Source organism: Cucumis melo, chromosome 11 (genome assembly GCF_025177605.1).
Source record: "Cucumis melo cultivar AY chromosome 11, USDA_Cmelo_AY_1.0, whole genome shotgun sequence".
Taxonomy (NCBI): domain Eukaryota; kingdom Viridiplantae; phylum Streptophyta; class Magnoliopsida; order Cucurbitales; family Cucurbitaceae; genus Cucumis; species Cucumis melo.
Window position 1 is genome coordinate 23,940,893 of NC_066867.1, and position 20,234 is coordinate 23,961,126.

The 20,234-nt window shown below is 31.4% G+C and overlaps 2 protein-coding genes across 3 annotated transcripts; both read right to left on the reverse strand.

The window, feature by feature from the left end:
- Positions 1–43: 43 nt before the first annotated feature.
- LOC103496320 (peroxisomal and mitochondrial division factor 2) lies at positions 44–1,851 on the reverse strand. Its single transcript, XM_008458132.3, has 2 exons — positions 1,617–1,851; positions 44–1,363 (listed from the first exon to the last, which is right to left on the reverse strand). Exons 1-2 carry the CDS (start codon positions 1,849–1,851, stop codon positions 363–365), a joined length of 1,236 nt encoding a protein of 411 aa, XP_008456354.2. The 3' UTR covers positions 44–362.
- A 2,665-nt stretch (positions 1,852–4,516) lies between these two features.
- Positions 4,517–10,027, reverse strand: LOC103496319 (mitogen-activated protein kinase 20-like). 2 transcript variants are annotated; one of them, XM_051079634.1, is made up of 12 exons: positions 9,826–10,026; positions 9,582–9,728; positions 9,400–9,481; positions 8,499–8,907; positions 8,111–8,238; positions 7,908–7,967; positions 7,158–7,307; positions 6,870–7,025; positions 6,468–6,679; positions 6,255–6,356; positions 5,500–5,669; positions 4,517–5,413 (listed from the first exon to the last, which is right to left on the reverse strand). In XM_051079634.1, exons 3-12 carry the CDS (start codon positions 9,421–9,423, stop codon positions 4,962–4,964), a joined length of 1,863 nt encoding a protein of 620 aa, XP_050935591.1. In that variant the 5' UTR covers positions 9,424–9,481; positions 9,582–9,728; positions 9,826–10,026; the 3' UTR covers positions 4,517–4,961. The 2 variants fall into 2 exon arrangements, with proteins under 2 accessions (XP_050935591.1, XP_008456353.2); XM_008458131.3 differs by having other exon boundaries at positions 4,517–5,410; positions 9,400–10,027.
- Positions 10,028–20,234: the final 10,207 nt, after the last annotated feature.

A 20,234-nucleotide genomic window follows, 5' to 3' on the forward strand; every position in this document is an offset into this window, starting at 1 on the left:
AATCATACAAGAATATATGCCCTTAATAAAAACAACTCGGAGGTTCAATCAACCCAAGGTCAAAATCAAGTATAGCTGAAATATTTTGTCTGGAAAAATCATCTATAACAGTGGGATTAAACTTTACTGCAGTGATTCCTCAAAATATATCAACTAAATTAATTAACAAACAAGACTTAGCTTCATAACAACATTAGAAGCAAAAATTTAGCGCCAACCAGTATTCATTGGCTTGGAAAACACCAAATAAACAAACATATCTAACAAAACTGAAACAGATTTGCAGTTCATGAATCCTACCCTTTTGGCTATATTCTGAGTCAAGTCTCCATCTCAAATATCTGGCTTCTTGGCGTCATGATTCATCTTTGCCTTCCATATAAAACAAAGGCCAGTGCAGCTATTGCAGCAACAACTCCAGTCGAACCTGCAATTATAGGCCAGTTCAAGTTCAACTCCTTCTCCGCACCTTCAAATGCCGACTTGAGTTCCTCTGCAGTTCCATTCAAAGCATTCACTGCTTTCTCCTTTAACCCACAAATGACTTTGTGTGCTTCCTCAACTTCCTTCTGCAACTGAACCATTTTCGACTCTACCATTTTCGTTTTCTCCTCGGACTCTTTCAACAACTCTTCCACCTTAAGTTTATCCTTGATCCACCTATCTAATTCCAGCCCGTTCTTCGTTATCACTGATTCCAAATCCATGATAGTTTTCTTAAAACTGGAGATTTCTGTCTCCTTCTCCTCGATTCTGTCTCTCATTTCCTCCTCCACCCTAACTTTTTTACTCTTCTCCTCTATCTCCTTGACCTCCAAAACACCAACTTTTCTCTCCAATTCTCTGACTTTCTTTTCACTCTCTGCCTTTGCTTTCTTCAGGGCTTCCAGCTCTTCCTCCATAGCTGTAACGTTGGCTCCTTTTTCGCCCAAACTTTTCCTCAACCTTTCAACTTCAGTATTCGCCTCATCGGCTCCATTCATCGTAGATATCAAATCATGTTGTAGCCTGGCGACTTCAGTCTCAAGCTCCAGTGCCCTTGCAGCAACAGACTCTAATACCTTATTTCCCTCTTCAGCGCGTTCAACTTGTTTCTCCATTTCTTTCAGTCGTTCTTTTAGGGTCCCCTCTTCACTCTTCAATCCTTCAATCTCCGCTGACAATCTTTCAATCCTATCTTTAATTTGTTCATTCTCGTCAACCAACTTTTTCTTTTCACGCTCCAAAACTTCAATTCTCTGATTGAGCTCCGCGACCTTTGCGTCATTCTCCCGCTGGTCAACATCATAAAAATCCTCCGGGGTCTGATCGTCCCCCGACGCCCCATCATTGACGATATTAATCTCCTTCTCCATTAATAATCCTATGTTCAGAGGGAGGAAAAATCTAAATAAATAATCCTAGAAAAAGCATAAAGAATCCCCGTCTAGATCCAAACAATTCAAAAATGAAAGTCGTAAACACAATCGAAATCAAAGAGAGAAACACAGCATACTTAGGAATTAGGTTAAATGGATTAGAAATCAAAGGAAAACAAAACAACCCAAAGCAAAGAAGGAAGTGACAAACTAACGATTCAAAGAGGAAAAACAGAAAGAAATGACTTCGGAATTTACCTTTTGATTTCAGCGGTTTGGCGGCCTGCGGAATTGGAAATAGGGTTTCGGATTTTTCAAGCGACAATAAATATCTGAAGCTTTTCTTTCCTTTCCCAAATTTTCTGGGAAGAAGAGAAAAAAAGTGTGGAAGTGGAAATTGGAGAAAGGGGTAAGCAAATCTGATCTCGTCAAATGGACGGCTTAGAATGGTCGAAGCAAAAAATGTAGTAAGTGGCAGTACGAGGCATTGCATATTCATATTGCACACTCACACTGAGAACCCACTATTTTTTATATGGGTTGGGCCCAATGAAAAAACAATCTTTACTTCGCTCAGCCCTAAAATTTTATTACTGGGCCTCAGTTCTTTGTTTAACGGGCCCCATATCAGAATATTTCCAAACTAATGGTTAAATAGCAAAATAATTAATTAATTATACAAATGCCAAAATCTAAAAATTAATTAGAAATGAATTTTATGAATCAACATAACTAACCTCACTTGAACTAAAAATCCAACGTTCAAATAAACTTTCACAAAAATTTAAAACTCACACCGTAATAAAACAAATACTACAGTGAGTAATTAATGTATCTGGGTAGCCTTAAATCAACTCTAATGGATAAATTAGGATCCCAATATACAATTCAAGATTCTCTTTCCCTCTTCATGCCTGAACCAAAAAGAAACAAAAAAAAAAAAATACCATCATGCATAAAGCTCTTCAATCAAAAATCTATGAAGGCGTGAAGCTCTCAAATGCTTCATCAACAATCCTCGCGGTGGAGAAAATAATCACTCGATCGAAATTTGTAAAGTCGTGAAGTTTTCGATTGTCCATTTGTTTGAAATTCTCACGAAGGAGAAAGAAATTGTCCAGTCAAAATCCATGAAACCATGAAGGACAAACAAAACCTTAAAGATGAATGATAGAATCTCCAAACTTCTCAAAGCAAACAATGACAATTTTCAAGAAATGAGGTATTGGGACTTTAACATGATGTGCATGATTTAAAAGCTAGGGTTCTCTTTTTTCTTTTAATTAACAAATGGTTTTAAAAGGCCATTTCTCTTAATCTATGATATACAAATCTACCATCTAAAAAATATTTTGTAATGTTGTAAAAAATAATATACACAAAACATGTGATAGAAAGTTGATACTACAAAAGTAATGTAAATTAAACATGGGAAATAAGATAAAATGAAAATTGTGTTATGTAATTCATATTGGTGGAAAATTGGAAGAATGAGTTTTATTGTTCAAATTTGAAAAATCTATAATATATCAAAATACCTTATTTGAAAATACATTTCAAATCTCAACAACTCTATTGAAAAATTCTAATATTCAATACATGACACATTAATTATTCGATATCTGATGACATGAAACATGATATATGAATTATATGCTTTAGTTATTTTGATATTTTAAAAAAAACAAACAAACCAAATCTTTACTATTTTTTTGTGCAAAAGTTGATTAATAAGATATTTTGATATTTAAAAGAAATTAAACAAATTAAAAAAAAAAAAAAAAAAAGATCTTTATTTATATTTTTATAAAATAAAATATACCTAATATTTGGACTTTCTTCAAAATGTGGAAAACCAAATCTGTACTTTTTTTTGTAAAGGCTTGTTAATGATATATCTTTACATTTTACGGCAAAAAAACTATTAAATGACAAAAATTCACTGTACCTGATTTTGGCATAAGGTGTAAATAATTTGTTTGTCATTTTTAACAATTGTCCGTTAATTTTTTGTTAATAAACAAATATATTTGGAGATTATAAAAAAATTAAAATATACCAAAAAAAAAATTCTATATTAAAGGAATTGAACTAGAACAAATTTATTCTGGTCAAATCAAACAAAAAACTAATAAAAATGACATTCAAAATTCAAATTTGTTGCTAATCATGACATATTTCTCTCAAGTTGGTTAAAGTGCAAAGACATAACCAACATTTGCTATAAAACTCTATAAGACAGTAGGAAGGTCAAACTATATGAATATCAAATATGAGATATTGAAAATATCAAACATGTGCACTGCATGTGATTTGCCCTAAAATATTTTGCCAAAAATCCAGTAGCCTCTTGTTTTTACCCACAAATCTTGTGCAATTTTAAGTCTACTAATTCACCCATTAAATTTAAGAAATACAAATATAAGATCCCGGCGTTATAATTTGCCATAAAGTCCATTATCCACGTCCTTTTTGCCAAAAAACCGAGAGCCCTCAAGAATTTCCCTTTTTCGTGTATTTATCCACGGATCTTGTGCAATTTTAGAAATACAAATGTAAGATGTAGATCTCTAAAAACTCAGTAATAAAATAACATTTAAGTATTTGTACCAAATTAAATTAGGCAATTTCCAAAAACCACATCTACCTTAGAAGTTGCAATTATGCAATTTTAAATTAAGCATCTTTTTCGTATCTTTCTCATCTCAAACCAAATTAAATTCTTAACCAAATTCTAAAAAAAAAATGCTAAAATATACTTTTATAAAAAGTCATAATTTCTAATCTCTTCTAAAAAGAAAAGGAAGATTAAGAAAACTCTCACCCCCAAGGCATAAGTACAAAATCCTCACCCAAAGGAACTTGAAATCACTTTTGTCGATAAGAAAACTTAAAATTAACAACTAATCTTGATTAAAAGCAACTCCATGTTTGTGAGTTGACATGGAACCTTTCAATTCTTAGCTCAACTTAACTAAACCAGATGACCCAAAAAGTAATTTTGATTCATTGATTTATGAAGTAATTTCATCCACTTTGATAAACCAAGAAAATGGCGATAACATTAAAAAAAAAAAAAATGTAAACTCACTCGTTGAACAAACATATAAAACTTATAGAAGCGAAAGCACTTGCTGATGCAGTAACACTGAAAAAGATGCTAGAATGAGATACTTTCTTATTGCTGAATGAGAAATAAAACATGAATTCATAATATCAGACATCATTAACTTTGTTTCTGTATTGGGATTTAGATAAGGTGTTACCTTCCTGCTTTGAAGTGGGGGAGCTATAGACAAAGCAAGAGACTTGGGGGGAGGGGTGCCTTACTACTCGGTTTTCCATGTCCTGTGTACGTTCTTTTTTATCTTTTTTTTTTTTGTTTCTAAGATACAGTTTTTTCTTATTACAAGCTAACTGTGCATTTAATATAACCTGATAAATCTAATTTACTGAGTGAGGCCACTAACCTCTCTTCCATCTCCGATGGCCACACCCACCTTCCTCTTCCACTGAGTTCTTGTTTCATCCATGGCTTTCGTAATCTGTATTAAGGAAGGATTACTTGCCGGAGCATCCGTCACTGACCATCTTATACATTTATTAGTACATCTTTGTCATGTTGAACTGACCAGCAACCACCTTTCTGTGAGCAACCGATGTGGTGGTGGCTGTTGCTGCACTAAGACCACCGTATTGGGCGGCTTTGGCCTGCAGAAAGTTCGCATTGATGGATATTTGGTCCTTGAGTTCAACCTTGTTCACTCCGGCACGTGTCATGTAAAAAGGGTTTGAGTCGATACTGATGGCTATATCTGATCCTAATTTGGAAGCCATGCCGCACTGGGATGCTTGCTTAGCGGCCCTTAAAGAAATATCAAGTTTTGTTTCTGCAGCAGATCTTTCTTGATTTCCAACAATGGGTTTTTGGTGGTAGTGATATGCAGGAGGAAGAATGGCACCTCTGATCAACGTTCTTGGATCATATGGTTCCTTCACTAGCCTCCCACTCTCGTCTGCTATAACCGGTCCAACCACTCTTCCAGGCTTAGCTGCTGAAGTTATACAATTGTGGAATCAGTGAGTCTGATAGTTGAACTGTCAAACATGTAATAGACAAGAAAAGTTGCACAGCAGGTACCAAACGGGTTTTTTTGTGGTGCCTGCATGGTCCTCGATATATTTGTTAGCCGTCCTTCACTATCTCGGGAATTCTTGCTGTATGCATCTTCAGAGATCTTCCCATCTTGGAGGGGTACATTGCTTACTTGGTCCTTAGAATAGACCGGGTTCGAGTGTACAACTGTTGACCTGGTTATATCAAATGTACATGTACATACATCAAACCAAGGGAACAGTCATGCAGTACATGAGAATTGATACAAAACAATAATCCTGTAGTTAAAGATGAACCAAAGATGATTGACTATTCCAAGCGTCAGAAGTCAGGGCAGCAAAGGCACGTTATTTGCAGACCTAATAGAGTATCTAACCAAATCAAGGTACAAAATGATTGGAATAAGACTATACGTTAGTGAAGAAGGATGGTCAAATGAATTGTGATGGCATGTGTTTTATGGTTGGAATAAGACTATATGCATTAGCGAAGAAGGATATTTAAGTCAATTGTGACGGCATGTATTTAGGAAGTACTTATTGAGATCCATCACTCACCGGGGTATGATGTTCATTCGATACTTTGTTTCATGTTTGCACTCTAATAAAACACATGATTCATACAAAAGCACAGATCCTGAAATTTTTACACTAGCTAATCGCTACAGATTATATCTAAACAAGCATCGGAAGTATTATACAATGTTGATGCAATGCCTGGTTTTCTCACTAATAAGGAGACATGCACAAAATTCCCGAGATGAAAAAAATCATGTTTACCTTGGAAGGGATACATGCTTTCTGTCAAGAGGAATTACCGGTGCACTTTTACCACCATTTTCCTCCAGATGAGCAAACTGCTTTCTAAATTGATCGACAGCACTGCATATATATTTGCAATAAATCATTAGTGCCATGAATACTAAGAAGTAATTTAGAGGGCCAGACAACCCCACCCCACCAAGAAAAAGTTGTTATTATGATAATTTCAACCTTGGATATAGAAAATTTGTTCTCTCAGTCCCATTCATGTAATCTTTTAGTAGCTGAGGATGATATTCTAGTATCTCCCGAAAGATTAGCTCCTGAATGTCTTCTTTAGTGACCCTCCGTCTCTCAAATTCAAATTCCATTTTTGTGATTGGCTGGCAGGAAGGTTCCCTCTCAATTTTTGCCAACCCCTTGAAGTATGGATCAGCCAGTGCCTGACAGGAAGACAGGCTAATATTTCAACTTTCCAATATAGCCATAAAAATCACTTTCCAAATAAGCATATTCAAAAAGGCCTGCAAGGCTAAGTATCAGGCATTGGCATTATGAGAGAACGCGCTGTATTAGTAAAACGATAATGAATGCAGAGGAACTAGAATAAAGATTTATGGGAAAATGCAAGACCTCTTCAGCAGTTGGTCTATCTTTTGGATCAAAAGCAAGGAGTCTTTCTAGTAGCCTCAGTGCTAAAGGATCTGCATTTGGGAACTTTTGAGAAAATGGCACCGGCTGCTTTTTCCTCATAGTAGTTAAGTATCTTCTAGCCTTGTCATTACGTACCTACATTCCACAAAAGAACCTTGTTAGCTACAAAACATCATTGCATGACTGTAATCATGAATGAATACAAAATTAGAAAGGAAGAACAATCTGTTTGACAGGATAGTGTTGGGAATTGAAAATTTTGCCTACCCTGGAGATTGTATCTAATGAAGGAGTTCCAAGGAGATCCGTCATCAAATCGAGCTGGTGTACAACATTTTTACCAGGAAAAAGTGGTTTCCCCATCAATACTTCGGCAAATATGCAACCAATACTCCATATATCAATTGCAGGTGTATACTGTATATAAATAACAAATAATGAGTTCTAAAGAAGAACAAAAATCAAATTAACTCCAAAAGCAAAATGACCAAACTGACACTAATCCTCCGGAAAAGAATTTAAAAAATTGAAGACACAGAAACCAAGTCAGCAGCAATGAAACTTGACCACACAACAAAAAAAGCACTACATAGTGGTCTCACTTTTCACAAATCAATTGTAATATCTAGCATTCTGCGTACAGCACCTATACCCAAAAGGGAAAAAGACCCAACATTACTAATCCCACACCTGCCTTTTAGGACAGAAACCACATGCTAATTACTATACAGAGTTTTAACCCACAGCTGTCTTGGTCCATATGTTTTGGTGGATACGTTTCTTCAAAGGAGCTTACTAAATGTTAATTTCCACTCCCAGAGGATATTACACTATTATAGTAGCAGAGCATGTTACAGACTTTCATACAAACTCTTCAATAGCAATGAACACACAAATGAAGTTCAAGCGACATCAGCACATGAAAGATATTCACTAGGCAAGTGACAGTCTGTCACCTGACTCGTTTAGTCAATTACAAAAAAAAAAAAAAAAAAAAAAAATCTACATAAAGCATACCTTGGAGAAAAATGAACCACATAGCTCTGGAGCTCTGTACCATCTAGTAGCAACATAATCCTGTGTTTCCATCAAAGAGAAAAATGCTTTAGTTCTCATTATTCAAACCAAGAACACGAGATGGATGATTAATTTATACGGATGAGCATCGGACAGTATAAATTATACTTGAAGCGTGGTAAATCTTTGAGAAAAGGGCATACCGTCCAGAAAATTGTAGTTGGTGTGTCACTGAACGCAACTCTTGCCAATCCAAAATCACAAATTTTAAGTTTACAATTTGCATTTGCTAATATATTCTTTGGTTTTAAATCACGGTGGTAGACATTAGCTGCAAAATAAAGCTTTGAGTCAGATGTGATCACCATAAGATCTTATGAAACCTGAAAACAGTCGCAGAACTCAAGTCTCATGGTATAAGGTCATGGAAATGAAGTTAAGAAACATGTAAAGAGGATGAAAGTAATTAGCTTAAGACTATAAGATCAACACAAAATTATAATGGTATCTTAAATACATTAACCCCCCGCCCATTTCCATCCCAAGATTTTGGAAAGTCAACCCACATATTAAAGTACTAAAACAAATCACCTGTATGGATATATTTTAATGCACGAAGAAGTTGGTAAAGGAAAAACTGATAATGTTCTCGAGTCAGATCATCGTTTGCTTTAATAACTTGGTGGAGATCTGATTCCATCAGCTCGAAAACAACATAGATGTCTTTGAAATCCCTCCTTGAAGGTGGCAGCATAATGTGTTTAATTTCAACAATATCAGGATGGCGAAGAAGTCTAAGCAGCTTTATCTCACGAAGAATTCTAACCGCATCAGATATATGCTCAAAGATATTGTGAATCTTCTTTATTGCAACCTTGTCGCCGGTGCGGGTGTCAATTGCAGAACAGACAACCCCATAGCTTCCTTTACCAATTACTTCCTGAATTTTGTATCTACTGGCATCGCCATAATCAGAAAAGAACTCCCCTTCGGTTGAAATCTGTTGAATAAACAAATTATACTAGATAAGAATACCCAACTGTTTGGGAAATGCATATATACTATAGTCTAGCCATGATGAATAAAGTTACAGAAAAGAAGGAAACGCTCGTGTCTTCTACAACAGGACAAAACTCCAAGCCAGAATCCAGAACGGTACATATCAGTTAACGAATTTTCTCATTATGACCGTGAACACTAATCAATCAATAAAATTAAAGATAGAACGAAAAAATCAATTTCAAGGCACGAGTAAAACAGATCCTATTTACCAGTTAACATGTCCATTGCACATCTGAATCCGGACAAACTTCATCTAATTGTGATGTAATTTCACGTTAACAGAAACGATAAAGATGAATAAATAACTAACTAAAGTTCATCCTTGTGTCAAAATCTACAAAAATCATGCAGAAACCCATAAACCAAAAACCTTGTTGTAACAAGAAACAAAAGGGGTTTCATTAATTAGCCAGCCCAGAGAGAGAATCACCTTTTTGCTTTGATCTTGCTGCATTCTGGGCAAAAATGTGGGGGAAGTCCAAATTTATGAAGCAAGAACAGTTTCAATAGATCTTGAAAAAAAGAGAAAAACAGTCACTATACGACCAAGCAGAAACCGATTGGTTATCAAAAACCCAGCCACATTTGTGCTGCTGTTTCCCGTCTACCTACCGGATCACAAGTCTAGAAGCCCACTTTTCCATTAATCTTCCCCAATCCTCCATGAAACCAAAACCCAATAAACCTAAAGCAAATCGATCCCCCTTCCCTTCTATTTTTACAAAAAGAATACCAGTGACACCTAGAAATCTACACCTCCTGTAACAGTCGACATAAAATAGTCAATACAGATCTAGAGAAAACTAAAAAGAAAAAATATATATGTTCCAAATTCCAGGAGCTTGTAAAACCAAACCTATCCAAAATCCAAAAGAAAAGAAAAAACTCAACCCCCCTCAATCTCAAATTCCCCTTGAAATTAGATTAGAGCGGCGAAATAACTCGGAATCAGCCGATGAAATGGAAGCTCCGAGATCTGCACCGCACCGACAAAAAAAAAAAGGGAAGAGAGAAAGAGGAAACCCAGAGAGGAAATGGGAGGAGGAAAATCCGGAGGTGTAGAAAGGAATAAATCTATCAGTAATGGAGCATATAAAGGAGCCTTGGCCGATTTTTTTCTTTTCTTTTCTTTTCTTTTCTTTTTTTCCTTTTTTATTTTTTTTTATATATATATATATATATATATATATATTTTTTTTTAATTTAGAAAATAAGTGGTAAATTAATCTTCTTTGGAGGACTAAATTTAATTTTTATAAAATACACTTCAACTTCCTCATTTGTTTAAAATATACTTTTATATATTTCTTCAAATTTTTCAAAATTGCTTATTTTCATCCACCTCTTAAAATTAACCTTTATTATTGAAATTAGCTTTCGAAGTATTATGATGTGTGTAGCTAAATTGATTCATACTATCTTTTCTAAAATGGAAGGTTTGATTTTTGTCCTGTACACTTTAATAAAATATCTATATATTTAAATATTAAACAAAAAAAAATAAGATTGATTTAGAAAATTATGCTTATAATTATTCTTACTTTTTTTTGGTTGTTATATACTCTTTTACTAATACTTCTAGAAATCAAATCAAATTTATAATAGTAATTTAAACTTTATTTGTGTGTTTTAAATTTTGATCAATTATCTAATAAATACGTGAATCATTCTTAAAAAAATTGAAAAAACTTCTTACTTTTGAAAACTGAATAATTAGAAAACAGAGTTAAAGGAAGGTTACAATCTTTATAAAAGAGAATCGACTTGTAATGGATAATTAATTTTGAGACAGAATATATATTATTCTATATTTGGGAGGATTTTAATTTATATTTCGTTTTAATTTGTATAACATATATTCCTATAAATGAGAAGTTGAAATGTTTAGTATTATACATCTTTTCGAAGAAAAAGAAAAAAGAAAAAAAGTAGGAGTATTTTTGAAGTAAATGGTTTTATTTGATTGTTTTTACCGGTTAATTTGAATACTAGGAAAGGCACGCAGCATGCATGTTAAAAAGGGGGGAAAAGGAAAAGGAAAGGAAAGGAAAGGAAAGGGGAGGGCATGATGGTAGTATGAGGAGAAAGTAGGGTTATTTTGGAAAGAATGGATGTTGTTTTATTTATCTTGAGTGAGTGAGAAGGGCCAGCTAAGGGAGAAGGGAGATATTATTGTATTTGTAGAGTGCGATTCCATTGAGGGTAGCGAGGGGGTGTTCCCAGATTTAGGTGCAGAGGGGGTTGGGGAAGTGGAGCCTTTTGTTATTACCACGTCATTCTGACACGTGTTCTATTCCTAAATATAATAGTCGTTGCTCAGTCCTTTGGACGTTCACCTGTCAATACACTTTCTCTTCTCCCAACTCCTACCAATTTTTTCTTTTCTTCTCCTTCTTCTTTTTTATAATATTTTTATCAAAATAACTATTATTAATTTTCTCTAATTAATTACCACAACAACTCCTTCCACTTTATTAAATTAAATCCCATGAGATTCTTTTCAGAGATTCCATTCTTCTTCCATCACCACAAAAAATTAAATCTTTTCTTAAATTTTCTAATTCAATATGACTAAACTAACCAAATAATAATAATAATAATAATAATAATAATAATAATAATAATAATAATAATAATAATAATGTATTGCTTAAAAAAGAATAAATAAAAGAAAATTAATCTTGTTTTTGCTTAATGGTATTTGCATTATGTTTATTCCTAAAAGTTAATTCATTCAATTGATCTGATTGGAAATAAGCAGATTTGATAATACAATATTTCAATGAATTAAGTTTAAAAACTGTTTTTTAAAAAAGGTTATTTTTATTTAAAGTATTTTGATAAAAGTATAATAAATGTTATTTAGAGTGATTGGTAAAACATTTTTAAATTTTGGAGTTGTATCTAAAAATAAGATAGCTTTTAAATGTGGTTAATGATGTTAAGTATGTATTGGGGTCCATACCCAAAGGTATGTTTATGTAAACTTGACACGTGAAGCATATGTTTAGATTGAAGAAAGGTGTATGGGGCCATTACATCAGTGTTTCTTTTCTTGTAAAAATCCCGAATAATATAAACATTTACTTCAAAAAATAAATAATAATAATAATAATATTAATATAACATTTTCTTTAAAAGTATGAAACCGTCAGAAAAGAAACTAAAAACTAAATGAAGCCTGCCCTGCAACTGTCAGAAATATAATAAAATCCCAAACGAAACCAATTTAATAATTTTAAATTTATTCCCACATTGTCGGTAGCAAAAAGGAAAAAATAATAATAATAATAATAATAATAATAATAATAGTAAAGTAAATGTATATTATTCATTTGGTTAAACAATATATTTTTATTTATTAACAAAGATATTGAAGAAGCATCCGTAGATAGAAACCAGGTAGCTGCAACACCTAATTCGAAATGTTGACGTTTCATCCAACGTGTTAATGGGCCTTTTAGTAATTTAACTTTATCATAATATCAACGCTCCTTTCATTATAATTTAATTAATATTAATCCTTGCTTTTTTTATGACATAATTTAGCGGTTTTAAACCTAATTGCCGACAGCTTTAGTATTTTTAACTCTCCCTCTCTCTCTCTCTCTCTCTCTCTCTCTCTCTCTATCTCTATCTCTCTTTCTTCCGTTAATTTACGTTATTAATCGTTCCATATGGATAATTTAAAAATAATGGTTAATTAAAATTTAAATTAAAAAAAAAAAAAAAAAAAAAAAAAACCAACTAAGGTTTCGGAATATGGATAATTTAAATAGTTGGAGTTATTTATAGCAACTTATGATATTGAATATTTAGGGAATTTTATTTTGTGTGTTTAATTATCTACTTTATATGGCAGGTTGGTTAATGGATGGATTTTATTTGGTTCATTACTTAATATTCCCTAGTCATCTCTACTGAATCAGATCAGAAGTCATTGGTGGTGGAGTTTAATGTCATTTCCAAAATCTACAATTATTAACTATAATATGCTCATTAATTCCAATTTATATTGGTACGAAGATTCATAAGATGTGTCTCTCTAATGATGGTGTTATAAGTACATTTACCTGAATTTAAAAAGTTTTTCTCAACACATTTGGTTGGTGAAAAGTTCTCACGGCCATCTGAATAAACAAAATATTAATTAAGTGATTTTTTTAAAAATATACAAGTAAAATTACAATCGTGAAAAACTAAAAATCAAAAAATGATTCTCGACGTACTAAAAAATCTAATTAATTTTAAGCCTCTTTGCAATCCATTAATTTCTTGGACTTAAATTAGAACGTTAGCTCTTCTATTATTTTGTTAATATCGGACTCTTTTTCAATAAAATTGTATTTTCTTTATCATTAAACGGTCTTTTTTTATTCTTTAAAGAATAATATTTGACCAATTCATCCCTCTACACTACTACAAAATTGGGTTTATTTGACGCTTTTTAACTGTCAAGTATTGGTTTACTTGACGTTTTTCAAAGTGTCAACTAATCCAGTGTCAAGAATAAAAGAGGTTTACTTGACAGTTTATAAGTGTCAAGTATAATTATACTTGACAGTTTATAAGTGTCAAGTATAATTATACTTGACAGTTTTTATGCGTCAACTAATCCAGTGTAAAAAATAAGAGGGTTTTATTTTTGACAAGTTTTACACGTCAAGTGAAATTATACTTGACAGTTTATAGGTATCAAATATATAAGGTTTGTTCAAATAAAAAATTTATATTTTAAAATATCCATATATTTTATCGTTCACCTATTTTGAAATCCAACAATATTAATACACATCAATTAAAAAAACTCAAACTTTTCATCAAAGAAATTGCATATGTATATCAATGAACCATATACATGTCTAAGCTACAAGATGAACATTTTCTTGTTTAATATAAACAAAATATACATGTCTAAGCTACAATCTTCACAAACCAACTTGCTAACTAAAGTATTAGATGCATGAAAACAAAAACTTTCTTCATAAACCAACTTGCTAACTCCAGGATGCGAACATTCCCACAGAGATGAAATCGTTCCGTGGTCGTCGGACGCCGTATGCCGGAGAATCGTGAACCCTAATAAACATATTTGAATAGGAATATGAGGGAAGTTAGGGTTTTTTTATAAAATTTGGGGGAAAGGAGAAAATTTGGGAAACTAAAATTAAAGGGGGAAAAATTTAATTGAAATATTGAAAGTTATATATTACTTGACATTTTTTAAATGTCAAGTAATTAAAAATAATATTGACACTTTTAACGTGTCAAGTATTTAAAAAAAATAAAAAGTATGAGTTCTTTTACTCTTTCTTATTTTTGATGTTTTTTTATGTTACTTGACACTTTTTATTAAAAGCGTCAAGTATATCAATTATAAAAGCGTTAAGTAAACCCAATTTTGTAGTAGTACCAAAATTAAGGTTTGATGTGAAAATAGTCATTTGACTCGTTTAGGAATATGTCTTATTGATAGATATGTTCATATTCGCATGGCTAGTTTAACATTTTTATTGGAGAAAAAGAAAATGGAATTTATATTACTATAAACTTATTTGTTTATAATATTTTAATTAAAAAAACAATCAACTTGTATTACTAAACTTAAAAGAATTTATATTAAAATTTCAGATAAATAATAATTTCTATCGATTAAAATTTCAAAGTCTTGTGCATAATTATTTGATTTGAGAAAGTTATAAAACTCAATTACAATCATAACTTCTATTATAGCTTTATTTTATTTTGTTATTTGTTGAGGATTGTTGTAAGATCCAATTCCAAAAATATATGGGAGGCGATGCAAGGAAAATGAATCTAAAAAGAAAAACATTCAAGGTATGCTCGATTTTTCACCTAACCACTTCAAGCGTTGTAAACTATTCTGAGACATCGTTTAAACAATATGTAACTACAAATGAATGAAGCAAGAATGACATACAAAGAGGTTTGAGAATGATTTTGACATGGCTAAATTACTTTTGTCATTTGTTATAATCGTAAAAATCACTTTGTTTTAAAATAATTATGTTTGACAAGAAAATAAAATAGATTTTTTAATAATAAAACCACTTTAACTTGATTTTGAAGAATCACCAACCAAGTGATTTTTTTTTATGATTGAATAAGAGTATTCATCTTTAAGCAAATATTAGTTCACCTCAACTGAAGTCTTGAGTTCAATTCTCCAGTTATATTATAATACCTTAAAAAAAAGATCACATCCAACATTTTTCTCATATTAATGAAATTTATGATTTGGCCTAAAACTAAAAAAGTTTATTAAAAATAAAATAATGAAATGATATTTATTAAAATTCTATGTTGACCAACTTTCAACTATCATTTTCCTTGCAACCACTTTTGAGAAACCTTCGACGATCGTTGTTGGATAACTTTCATTTTTTGGTGACTACCATCGACCAACTTTATGTGATTAATTATTTTTTACAACTGTCACTAGACAACCTCCAATCACGTTCGTCAATTGTTTCCTAACAACGGTTAATGACCAACTTTTGGTGACTGTTTTATTGGCAACTACTTTCAGTCCTTTAGTGATCGCTTTTCAACAATCGTTAATAGTCGATTTCTGACACAGTTGCTTTTTTGTGACCATCGTTAACCAACTTTCGATTATCGTTGCTAACAACCTTTAGTTACCTTTTTTGGCATCAACACTAGCCAACTTTTGATAACCTTTTTTTTATGGTTGTTGTTGGCCAACTTTCAATAACCGTTTTCTGGCAACAACTGTTGCCAACATCCAATCATAGATTTTGAACGACTGCCTTCGATCACTTTCGATCCCTATCATAAACAACTTTTTTGCCGATGACCATTAGTGACCACTTTTATATAAAAACACTGTAGAAAACAAATGAAAAATAAATTAATAAATAATATATTAATTATGATTAATTACTTAAATAAATTTTCAAATATAAAAGGAAAAATTTTCATAAATATAACAAACTGGTAAAATATTTACGGTCCGTGTAACAAAACCTATAAAGTTACTAGTTTTTTAAATATTCCAGGTTTGCCCTTCCCTTTATCGTCTTCTTTTACTCTTCGTCTGCGATTTGATTTTTTTTCTTTCCACTGTCTTTCTTCTTTTCCTCATTTTTTTTTCAAACTGTTATTTGGTTTAAGATTGTGTATCAAATATAAAAGATCTACTTTTTTTTCAAGTTTTTATTTGGTTGTTCAAGATTATGTGTGAAATATAAAAAACTTGAAAAAACGTCTTTTAAATCGTGTACAAAAAAAACGATTATGTACCAAGAAAGAATATTAAAAAAATCATTTAGCCAAATTTAAAAGATTGTGTGCCAAAGAATCTTAAAAAAACAAACGACCGTTTAAACAAATCTAAATGATCGTGTACCAAAAGAATTTTAAAAAATGATCGTTTAGCCAAATCTAAACGTGTATCAAATTTTGAAAAAAAAAGGTTTTAGATTTGGCTACCCAAATCTAAACGATTGTGCAACCAAATTAAACGATTGTGTATAAAGAATTGAAAAAATAAATCTTTTAGATTTAACAGCCAAATCTAAACGATTATGTAGCAAACAATAGCCAAATCTAATTGGTAATTTTTTCGTTTTCAGAATTATTCGATGTAGTGTAAATATTTTACTGCTTTGTTATATTTTCTAAAAAACCCCAATATAAAATACAATTGGTAATTTTAAAATCATATTCAAAGTCACTCTTAAGCTTTCGAAATTTACTTTTAAAAGTTTGAAACCAAACATAAATTTAATGGTTAAAAAATCACATTTACAAAATTAATTGTACATAAATCTCTTTTTCTAAAATCATAGCTTCTAACTATGGATCTCAAATGTGTTCAACATAACCTCAATTGACAAACTAGAAGGAAAGAGCAAGTAATCTTAACAAAAAAAGAAAAGCTTTGGGGTTATTGTGTGGTTACATGACATTTGTTATATTAACTAGTTTAAGCGTTAGAGTACATGAATAGGATGATTTTTTACCCAACTCGAGTAGAAAAAGTGAGACAAAACCCCAAAAGAAACACAAGGGACTAATGGCCGCCACAACAACAACTAAGCGCCCCTCTATGCTTTAACTTCCACATGATTTCAACCTTCAAAGTTCAAACCTAACATTCCGAACTTGAAAAATTAAATAAATAATATTTTTAAAATTTGGCTAAAACTGCAAATGCTTGTTCCCCAATATTTAAATTGATTAACCCTACAACATCAGTTTTATTAATTGGGCTCTTCCGTTTGCTTGTTGCATGCGCCATGCTCACTATTCGTCATAACTTCGAAAGTCTTCCCATGTTAATTATTTGTATGAAGCAAAGCTTTTAAAATGTCAATACATGTTTGTCAATAATTCATACATTCACTCGTACACTACCTATAAAAGAATCATGCTAACAAACAATATATAATCTACACTAATTATTTGATTGATTGACTCAGTTCGATATGTTTGTTTTTTTAATAATGAAATCATTTTTTCTTCATTTTATTGCTAACATAAATATAATTTAACTGACATAAAAAATTTGTATTATTCATTATTGAGATCAAATATTTGATTTTCCAAACTTACATGTTAATTATATATTATAAACAAATACTTTGATTAGTTTAAAAAGGCATGTGTGTATGTGATAATTAACCATACGTTTGGTGCTACCATTGTATCTTTTCATATGTATGGAATTCAAATATTTCATTATTGGTCACTCAAGGGCACTACTTAGTGCTTTTCTCTTTCAAACTTTTAAAAATCAAAATTTCCCTTTCTATCTTTTTTTTAAGTTTGTTTTTTTATAAAAAAAAAATAAAAATAAAAAATAACAATAGTGGATTTATCATTGAATTATAAGGTCTATATAAACTACCAACATGTCAACATGCTAATTAATTCATTTTAAGTGGGTGCTTCAAATTTCCATCTCCATATATATATATATGTGTATCGAAAACAATAACTATTTAATATTATTCACATTACAAGTCAAAACATAATTATTTTAGAAAACAAATCTATTAATTTATAGTTAACCAAAGAATGTAATTTATAAACTCTTGCATTTCATAAGTTTTTTTTTTTCTAAAAAGAATCTTTAATTTCTAATTTTGCATTGAATATGAATCTAAATTACTATGACTTCAATGTCAAATAAGGTTCATAACAAACTCAATTTATATAAAAGTTACAAACTTACTAAATATAAAATTTAATTTTGGCCCATAAAATCCTAAACATTTAATTATATGCGAAAATGAGAAACTTTAAAGACATTATTCAATTTTTTCATGTGAAATTGGTACGTAAGTTGTAAAAGAAAAATAATGATTTGCTTATTTAAAGATACAAGAAAAAGAAATTTGCAGCCTACCAACAACTTTTTGAAATTTATTTGGCTTTTTAGAAAAGAAAGAAAACGACACATGTTGACCACTAAATAAAGAGTGTTATCGACCAACCAAATATGTAACTATTAATGTGTATGTTATAAACAAATCAGCAACTAAGACATAAAATAAAATTTAGAGAGATATATACCATAAAAGAATTTAAATTATAGAAACTATAGATTAATAAAGCAAGCATCCCATGTATAGGGAAGCGGAGGCAGAAGATAAGAATGGTGAGTGGAAGATTTTGCAATGGAAACATTATTTTTCTAAAACATAGGGAAGCAGCAGTTGATATTATAAAATGTATAAATGAAGAAATAAATAAAATAGTATTTATTTAAAAGATATAATTATAATATAATGATACTTTTTGGCCTTATTGTGGATACTCCACTCAGCAATCATTATATACACAGAGACCATAGGCCTAGAAAATGACAACCATTGGATTTGACCAATAAACAACATTATAATAATAATAATCAATCAATCAATCAATCAAGCATCTTAAAATTATTTTCTCATTCAAAAGTAAACTAATCATCTAAAAAAAAAAAAAAAACAAAAGGTAATTTAGTAAAACAAACAAACAGCAGAAGTGGGACCATCAAAGCTCTGATCCCTTTTATTTTATCATTTTTACCTATTTCTTTATATATATATATATATATATATATTCTATCTTCACAAAAAAGATTCTTACCCTATCATCTTCCTGAGACGTAATCCTTATTTTTAATAGTGTTCATATACACTTCCATTAAGGGGACTCATACAAACTCTTCTCCTATGAATTTGTTTTTTTGTTTAGTTTTGTTCTCACTAGACATTTGACTTTATAGTCAATTTGGATGATTTTCTTTTGGTATTATCTTTTTAACTTTTTGTCACATAAGTATAAGATTTATTTTATTTAATTAATGGAGGTAGAAATGTTAAAAAGATTCTTTATATACAAGGAAATAGAATCAAAACTCCAAAACTTTAAACTAAAGAAAAGAATATATTAAGAAAGTGTGGTGAATTACAAAAAAAGAAAAAGAAAAAGAAAAAGAAAAAGAAAATGATAGATTAAGGTATTTATAAAATGATAGATTGATAGAAGGAGAATAGTGTGTGTGTAAACGTGTAATGGCAACGCAAAGGCAAAAAGGAGAGAGGACGCATTGACGAAATTACCCTCTCCCCCCCATGTATGGTGGCGAAAAAGAGAAACGGGACAAACAAGGAATATACTTGGCTTCCTATTTGGCTTTGCTTGTGTGTGGCCACTGTAGGTCCACGTGGCCACGTGGTGGGGATTTTCTGAAGTTGAAGCTATGGACGTGGAAGAGGAAGGCCCCACATGCGGATGTGTCGGTTTCGTTCCACTTCCACCTAATGGACAAAACCCCAAGTCTCCAGCTCATCCCCATCTTAAATTTGGGCCCTCTCCAACTTTCCAAATACTATTCAATCACCATTTAACCTTAATATCACTGCCAATTCTATGTAATTAAATATACTTCCCTCTTTCATTCCTACGCTTTCCAACTTTATTGCACACCTTCCATGCCCTTACCCCCATATACTTCCGGGGAGTGGTTAATTCAGTTCAGCTTGAAAATTAAATAGAGTAGGTTCCCTCTCTTTAAAAATTAAAATTACTTGCCTTCCTTTGTTGAATGCTTAACTGTAGCTATTTACAACCAATTCCTTTTTCACATGCCTACAGTTGCTTGCCGAGGTCTTTGATATTTTCCTGTCGTTCAAGGTTGTAGTGTATCAGTTCCGTCTCAACTTGTTTATTTTCCTATTGGTATATATGTATTCCCATTCATCCTAAATTCAAAGGTACTAATATTTCACT

Coding starts and splice junctions, on each gene's coding strand:
- LOC103496320 (XM_008458132.3), bottom strand. CDS start 1,851: ATGCAATGCCTCGTACTGCCACTTACTACATTTTTTGCTTCGACCATT. Junction 1,364..1,616: donor CAAACCGCTGAAATCAAAAG/GTAAATTCCGAA, acceptor CTCTGAACATAG/GATTATTAATGGAGAAGGAG.
- LOC103496319 (XM_051079634.1), bottom strand. CDS start 9,423: ATGCAGCAAGATCAAAGCAAAAAG. Junction 6,680..6,869: donor ATAGACCAACTGCTGAAGAG/GTCTTGCATTTT, acceptor TCTTCCTGTCAG/GCACTGGCTGATCCATACTT. Junction 5,670..6,254: donor AAGCATGTATCCCTTCCAAG/GTAAACATGATT, acceptor TGATATAACCAG/GTCAACAGTTGTACACTCGA.